General features: G+C 33.5%; 1 protein-coding gene across 2 annotated transcripts in view; it reads right to left on the reverse strand.

The window, feature by feature from the left end:
• Nucleotides 1–5,985: 5,985 nt before the first annotated feature.
• The window catches only part of LOC119831038 (cystinosin homolog), a 31,502-nt gene continuing 28,444 nt past the window's right edge, over nt 5,986–9,043 (reverse strand). For both annotated transcript variants that reach the window (XM_038354261.1, XM_038354260.1), the window contains exon 9: nt 5,986–8,026. In XM_038354261.1, coding sequence (XP_038210189.1) covers nt 7,912–8,026 — 115 coding nt within the window. In that variant the 3' untranslated portion in view covers nt 5,986–7,911. The remainder of the gene's footprint in view (nt 8,027–9,043) is intronic.

Raw genomic sequence — 9,043 nt, forward strand, 5'->3', positions numbered from 1 at the left:
GAAAGAAATATGTGTACAAATATCACAAACAAAAGTTAGGACCTAAGGCATAATAGTGCATTTAATGATTTTATTATTAGTAAATCTTCGAAATTTCAGTTTTTTATTATTTAAGTCTTTCCTCATTGTCTGCAGTTTTGACTCTGTCGTAATTTAACTTGCGCTATATTAGTTCTTAATTAAATTAAATTAAATCATTTAATAATAAATGTATTATTATTTATTTCAACTATACTACACTTTATTCCACGTATTTAATATTTGTTTTCTCACTCAATTGTAACGGCATTTGTTTAATTATTTTTAGTATCTTTTATTCTTCTGCCCTAAAGTAGTGTCCGCAGAATATCAGCGTCAGGGTTCCATTGATTCTGACATTTATGCTGAGCCAAGACCCTTTTTAAGAACGCAGTGCACATTTGTTTCCGTCCTATTTTTTCCTCTGTGTGTTTATTATTATTTGTTTAAATGTTTTTATATTGTAATTTTCGTGTATTTTACGTGTTCTTTTAATAAACGTCTTATCTATCTATCTATCTAAAATGAATTGAACGTTTTGTGCGTGCAGCCAAATGGCATCATTCATGGTGGGGGAGAGGGTTGCATTTTACTTAATCTCACGTTGGGTCTCCCCAATATTGGATTGGTCTCTACAAATCTCACGAAATCTCACCAAAGACAGGGAGGGGGAGACAGGGGTCGAGAAATTTGAAAAAACTAGCCCCCTTTTACACGCCTTCCATTAAATTTGGAATATAGGTAACTATACTATCATAATAAAAGTGCAAAACAAAATAAAAATATCTTCCCGAGTCACACATTTTGGTAGAAAAAAAATTATGAATTCAGTGATTGTCATCGAACAAGGGAACTAATGAGGGCCGCATCCTTCACCGAGGTCACCGACTAATATCCTTTAGTGTTTAAGTTCAGGTCGTACGCAAATATAGGGAAAATCATTTACGTACAAATTGAATACGTTATGTGAAACAGAAACGAGCGCGTGAAGAATGTCGCGTGATCGACATGTATAATTCATACTTTAGGATTAACATAATGCGATAACAGGGTATTATTCTGAGTGCATTTATTAAGATTTCAGGGATTCTATTAGAACACGAGTATTATTAAGTGTTGCAAGTATGAGAATTCCCAGTGTGCCGCCAAAATTTAATTCAACAGAAACATATGTATACATACATAGATGCGGAGTTGCCAGCAAAAATAAACGTTAATAAACCTTGTATGAGACTTTCTTTGACTGTTTAATTTTATTTCTTGCTTTCTGATTGGCTTTCAGTTAATCTCGCATCTAGATGTACAAAAATCTATTTCAAAGGACATTTGAAATTATTTTTTAAGACAATAATCCTTTTCAACCGACTTATAAAAAGGATAATTTGGCTGAATTTTTTATACTTTGTTGTCTCCCAACTTTCGTCTTGGTGAACCCAATCTGATGTCTGCTGATGATATTTTTATTGCCTGGTGCCTACCGTGTGGTCTCAATTAAAATTGCTGGATCTGACGATATGAAGGCGGTGGAGTTTTTGATAAAAATCATTAATAAGCATATAAAAACACTTAGTACTTTAAAATCGAATGCCAACTTCAAACCAAAAACATTTAATCGACGTATTGTGGTTTACTTATAAAAATTCACGCCTGTCACACGTGTGCCCTCCTCAACGTAGGTTTTATTTATTGATGAGGAATTTAATGCATAATATGCAATTTTATTAGCAGTACAGGGTCTTTAGTGAAGATTAGATAATAAACGGACAAGGTGAAAATGTAGAAACATTTACCTGTTGCTATTTATTGGTTTTTAAACGGGAGGGCAAATAGTCAGCGCATAAATTTAGTGAATGTTCGAGAAAGGCTAAGTAAGAATATGGCAGGAATAATTAAACCAAAAGAAAAATAACAATAGCACTCCTGGAGTAGTCTTTTTGTATAGAATTATGCATAATGCTTCAACTCAGGACTCTCCAGGGCGTTAATCGACACACAGATACATACTAAAACACTCTTCAGTCTTATGTTAGTAAATTAAAAATGCCTAATTTCAATTGATTGATCAAATTAGCCTTTCAAAAACCAAGTTAGCTTGTATCATAATTTTATACCTTATTTTGTACATGACATTTATTCGGTGACAAAATACATCACTGACAAATTAGCTCTTGTACAAAGATGCTTTAAAATCCTCATTTACATATTAAACAATCTAACTTTTATAAATAAATATAGGTAATATACATCAAAAATATTATCGAATAGTGATCCAATAATAATCTTTACGAAACTTCGACCTCAACTGTCAATGAAAGACATATTTTATGCATCCGTTGCATTTTTTACACAAGGCAAAATGAATAAGCGCCAAAAAGATGTTTTTATGTTATGTTAAAAAACGGGTAAGTCACATGACAATAATCGTGCCCGCCCACGATGTGTCGCTAAACTCCCAATAAAACATTATTGGCATGCCAATTTTAAGCGAAATCACGTAAAATATGTCTCTCCAATATGTTTTTCATAAAAAGTGGCCAGTCGTCTGAATTTAAAGGCTCTTTCAATTAATGAGCATAACATAATTCCTCTCAACTACACCACTTCCGGAGACAATAGAGACGAAGAGAGAAAAAAGACGAAACATAAGAAACTATTTACGCCAAGCAAAACTCATTATTTACTTTACAAAAATATCATATTACTAATCTATAGATGAGATTGGATCCGAGGATAGAAAACGAAACACCGAATGAACAAAACCATTGACAATTAACAAAAATCGTGCTAATTGCTACAGTAATGACATCGACTTAAAAAAATACAGTACGAGCTTACAAAAAAAAATACACACAGAGCAAAGAAAATATTAACAAACCACTACGTAATCAAACAAAAGTGCTTTTTAAATCCTCAAACGTTGAAGAATTTTCACGTGACTGTGACATCAGAGAGATCACGCAAGCTAATTCGTGTCTCCGATAATATTCTTGTTGACATAATCTATATGCCTGGTGGCACTTCCCATTTACCAATTAGATATTGCATATCGGGTTACCGTGACGTCTTAAAGCAGTAGGTTCTAGTTCCAGTATGGGAAAATGATGGTGGCTAGACCACCTCTATAGCTGGCTTTATTCGCACTGGAATTACTCCTGCTTCATCGCACATTACCCCTCCCCCCAGACCAGTTTAAAAGAGATTTAAATTATTACCTCTAATATTTATTATGATCACTACTACTCATAGGTATGTAAGAATACTGTGTCTTTTCCTCTCAGATCATAAAACTTTGTTTTATGATTATGGGAGTGATAACTCGCAGAGGTACCACTCCCCCTTCTATGGGGGAGTCGGCGTGAAATAGTGGCATGAGAATGCCACTGTTTCGTACAGTGATTGCGGAAGGCGAAGGCCCGTGTTTGCCTTACCTTTACCAGTCCTCTCCTTTCTGCCCGTGATCCCTTATCTTTTACAGCTGGCAATACCGCCGCCCACTACGTCCCAATAGCGGCGCGGCGGCGATAGCGCTTTCCATCAGGCGACCCACAAGATCCTTTACCGACTATAACATAATAAGGACGGTGTAAATATACTTTTAATTAAATAATGCGGGTTATTTTAAAATTTCACCCACCTAATTTCGATGCATCTCAATCGATACGTGCATTAAGTATATCAACAATTAAAGATATGGTATCTTAAGTAGGATAAAAACAACACCAAATCAACATGACTCTAAACGGTTATCATATTTGCATATAGTAACATGAAATTTGCAAACAATATCATTATCAAAACCCCTAATGTCCTGGCTATTAAACTGATATGCGACGATAAATTTGTCATTGTTTTGAATTGAAATGATGAAGGAAAGAAATGTTTCGTCCGATTAAATGATATTGGTATAACAGAATTACGTTGATTTGTAAAACATTATTAACTTTCTTTATCATTCTCTGTTACTGTCATTGCCATATTTAATTTGTACGTTTCCTTAAATCGACAGACGGTTTCCTTTAATCACGCAGACGGTGCCGCAGGCCGAATACGATATAGGTAATATTTTACGTTGCTTTCTAAAAATAACTTTTCTTCCTCTGTAGATATCTCTATCTATTATAATATTATAATTTATACACTTTTGTTTTATAGTACTTATAATAATTTATATAAAAGCATGATAAGTGTGCCATAAATGAATAAATTTATACCATAAGTCAAAATAAAAATGTCACATAAAAAGTACCTACACCCAAAATACATGAGACACAAAACGCCAAGCTATTTATATTTTTTGATGTATTCTTAAGTCTCTCTCTGTTATAGGAATTTCTACTGCTAGAAGTAACCCTATTTCGATGAATTTAATTTTTAAGATGATTTCACATTTCATTAAATGACGATTGCAATAGGTAATGTTTATCCTTTTAACTGTAATTACTTCGTACGTTAATTGCTCACAAACGTTAAAATTATCAAACTAATTCACTCTAAAAAAACCTTAAATCTCAGTTGACGCAGGAATCCATTCGCATTTTAACACACGAACGATAAGACCGGTATCATTTAACTATTTATCATCCGAACAGGATAGCCGTCACATGATTGCTTTGTTTGCTAAATAATAAACATTATCTTTATTACTGCTCATAAACGAGCAAACATTGCACTATTGATTAAATAAGTACGGGTAGCGATCACCTGTCTATGGGGCTCGTGGTGCATGAATTGGACATGACTATTTGTTTGATGTTTGTCTATAAGTTTGTAATCTTCGAAAACATCGATCAAATAAGAGAAACGATTAAGATCGTGCCATTATACAAAACATATGCGAATGCGGCGGTTGCAAGGAATAAATTAACTTTTAATTTTTTCTACTCATACACCGCTGCTCTAATCGGTAAAGGCATCGTGAGGAAACTGGCATGTCCAAGAATTAAAAGTTCGATGAAATGTGGCGTCTACCAACCCGGAATTGGCCAGCGTGGTGGATTATGGCCAGAACCTTAATAAGTGGCCTGTGTACCTACAAAACATTCAATCTTCAACCACACCTCTCATTACTATTTATCAAAAATTCAAGTAAAATAGCATAGAGATCTATCTACTACTGTTTCATTCTCTACAGAGTGAACAATCTACTATTTTCCAGAACTTACGTTCCTACAGTCTCATTGTAACAGCCATACCACCATCTACTTCATGAGTAAGACGCGTAATCTTCGCTCTCGGGTCAGATTTTCTTGTTAACCTTGGACCAAACTTTCTTGCATACTCATCCTCTGCTGTACCTTCAGGTAAACCACTCTGTGGTTCAACTGTTTCATTTCTTAAGCCATCATTGGGAGCTTTGTTCAGAACATCGCTCGGACGTCTTTTATGTAATCTGTAGCTCCTGTAAACATCACATGCTTTCAACATAAATGTATATTACTTCATTTAACTAGTCTTGATTTTTTTTTTCTAAAGATTAGTGTGATTTTATAAAAACTTGACCAGGAGCAATATTAACAAACAAATAACAAACGAGTTTCTTTTTTGTGCCATCGTCGGCAATGGAGCTGGTGGGTCGTCTTGTTGAAAAAGCTTCCACCGCCTTTGAACATTTGGAGAAGCGCAAGGTCGATTGCAGATCTTACGTCTATGCAAATGGATTGCCGACTCTGAATTGGAGAGGAATTAAGAAAGGTATAGAGGAAATCGTTTGATTAAATTGGTATAAAGGAAAGGACTGAGAAGGGTAAGGAATAGGATATGGGCCTCCGGCTCCCCCACTCACTGAATGAAACACAGGAACATGCTATTATTTCACGCTGGTTTTCTGTGGGGGTGTGGTACTTCCCCGGTGCGAGCTGACCTAATTCGTGCCGAAGCGTGCTCGACACCCACTTATAAATTTATTACTAATAGTTATAACTGCATATCTATTAATAAGAGACGAGGTTCAAATGAAAAACAAAATAGCTGTCGAAAATTTATTCAATACCATAAATGTTATATCACAATACAGTAACTTTGGGAACAATCGTCTTACTACATTACATTACGTTTAATTATAAAAGGTGAGTAAAAACAATCTGATAACACTACGATGTGACGCATAGTCTAACCCTAGATCGTGCTGGTGAGAAATATCTAGTCTAGACTAGACATTAACTAGACAAAACAGGTATACTGTTATGTCCTGGTGGCTTCACTCGATCGATCTAAGACTAAAAAGGGTTTAAATTATGAATGTTTATTGGACCCAGAAACTATGGTAGCTTTACGGCCTTTGTAACTGTTTTTTTATGCCTATTGCTATTTGTGAATCTTTAGAAAATAAGTAAATAGTTGGGTATATATATAGTACATGTGTGAAATACTAGAAGTATATACATGATTGTTTCTGGATTATGATTATTTGTAACATGCCACTACGATACTGGGTTACTGATAGAATTGATTTTCTTACAAAGATAATTTTGGATTACAATATTATATTTTAAAGAATATTTAAGAATATACTATGTCTTTATAAAAACTTTATCATAGTGTTATAGTAAAACAGAAAAATATAGAACGTATGGCAACCACTGAGTTCTACATTCGTGGTTTAATATAAGATGTAATATCAGAATATATATTTCATAATTCTCACGTAATTAAAACTAATATATTTATAATGCGGAGGATACATAAGGGAGAAAAAACTGTCATGCTATTATTTTTGTGTTATTTCTGAGGTTATTCATGTCTTTACATGCCATCTTATTTGACATTGCATCGATGCATAACGCGTCGAAATAATTAAAAGAGTATGTTCAATTTATATAGACTAAAAGCGCATCAACATATGGAATAATACTTGAACCTTATTCACCCATACAAAATACATATTATGATTGAAAATATTATACAGTCACTTGCAACATTAAAAGAATAATCATTATTGTAACCCATTCATAAAGAGCACATATTATGAGTATATATTTTAAATAAATGGAAAGTAATATAGAATAAAAATACTTATACAATCACTTTTCGTTTCTATCATTTGGTAGTTTCTTATCTATGTAGACTTTAATAACCGTCCCTTAAAACTAACAAAATAAAATAATTTCCCATTAATCAATTAAATTATGAATAAAAAATTATACATCTTTTTTTATTGCTTCAACTTATTGCTACAAATAATAGTTAGGCGACGTCGCATCGTTGTCGAACTTACTCACTTGACGACGGTTTGGCAACGTCGCTAAATTTGGACATATTACTTGGCCACGTGGCTGGCAACGTCGCCACGGCGACTTAGTGAGCTAGAGCTCTGAAATATTAGCTTTTTCCCCCTTTCATTGACATTATAAGCAAAATTGAATTGTTTTTCAAATATTTTCCGTTACATTTCACTACACTATCACATGCCTTCAATATACGTTCACATGAAGCACAAAAAAGTCACTAGTCATTTCAGTCGGCATTTTTTTACTTCCACTTTTATCGTCTTTTATAATCAGCTTTGCCTTTATAGATATTCTCCAGAGTTTTTATTTATTTAGTTATTAACACTGTAAATATGTTTGGTATAGAAACCAGCGCCATCTATCGTTAAGTTTCTTTGTTCTTACTTTTTGTACTGTTAAATATTCAGCATCCAATCGAAATCACTCTTTATAACAATAAAACAAATTTACATCAAGGTGGATCTCATCGAATTACACCACCGCAAGGAACCTTATCCCGAGGATGATTCCTAAAGAAAACATGTCTGCATTTCTGTTATATACCCACACCATTCAAGATTCTCAGTATATATCCCTTCCACTTTTCACGTCATTATTTCATTTTTCTCGAGTTTGATCTCGATGTATCAACCAACACCAGTCAAGTTCTCGGGGTACGCATTATTTGCTAGGCCGGAGCTCCTTGATAAGGTTCCGACTCTTGGTTATTGAACCCGTCGTCATTTTCTTCTAGATCGTCTGACGCGTATGACGTTCCTGGTAGAAGGATGTACCGGGCCTCCCTGAAAAATAAATCAATAATTGTGAGCAAGGGTGAATAATATTATATTAACTACAGTTGTTATATACATAATATTATATTCTCAAAAGAATGAAAAAACATCTAAGAATGTTTTTTAATTCTATTGTTACCATTAAAAAAAAGTCAATCCCTTATACGATTCTCATCATTAGTTAAATGAAAACTCATCTACTACTATCCTATAAAACCCCAGATAAAGGGGGAACAATTTTTAATTCAATTTTATTCAGATATGACTTCATATTTAATTAATTAATTTTTCAGTTATGTTTTATTTATCAATGAGTATCAGTTTTATACATCAGCTGTAAAAGTATTTATTAAATATTAGTCGTTTCGAACAATCAACATCTTTCCGACTATCTCTATTCTGTCATCGTTTATATTTTAGCATGAATTATATTTTATTAAAAACGTATTGAAGCTGTTTCTAATACAGATCCATCTCGAAGGACCACATAGAAAAGTAAATTATAACTAATGGGTCTTTATGCCGGAGAGCAAAATTAATTCAGTGCCATTTCAGAGTGATGCATCACCATACATAAATTTATACAGTACGGATCAGTTGCTTTTGACTTATATTAGTAAGAGTTCATTCGCAAGCCGAAGAACAAATGCTTGTAATTTACTCGTAATGGGTTCTAAATAAAGTGTAGTGGATATTTATATTGTCATTGCATGTCTCTTTGTTTGAGTGATTTAAAAATAACTCTAAGTGGCGTTTCTGAATAGATAGTGTAATCACAACACACTTAGTCTATAGCCTGAAAATATGGCAGCATATTAAATTAATTACTCTTTCATAAGTTATGTTTGTTTAGCTTTTACTATAGTGATAACTGGTAAATTCACAAGACACACTTGCAGATACACGATAGTATATTTTCCAACTGGTTGAATGACTAGAAGTTTCTATTAACCCCTATACGACAACCCTACAAAGAAATAAAATTGCGTCCCGAGAAACGCAACCCTTTTTTTTTTTTTTTTTTTT

This window comes from Zerene cesonia, chromosome 13 (assembly GCF_012273895.1).
Source record: "Zerene cesonia ecotype Mississippi chromosome 13, Zerene_cesonia_1.1, whole genome shotgun sequence".
NCBI lineage: Eukaryota > Metazoa > Arthropoda > Insecta > Lepidoptera > Pieridae > Zerene > Zerene cesonia.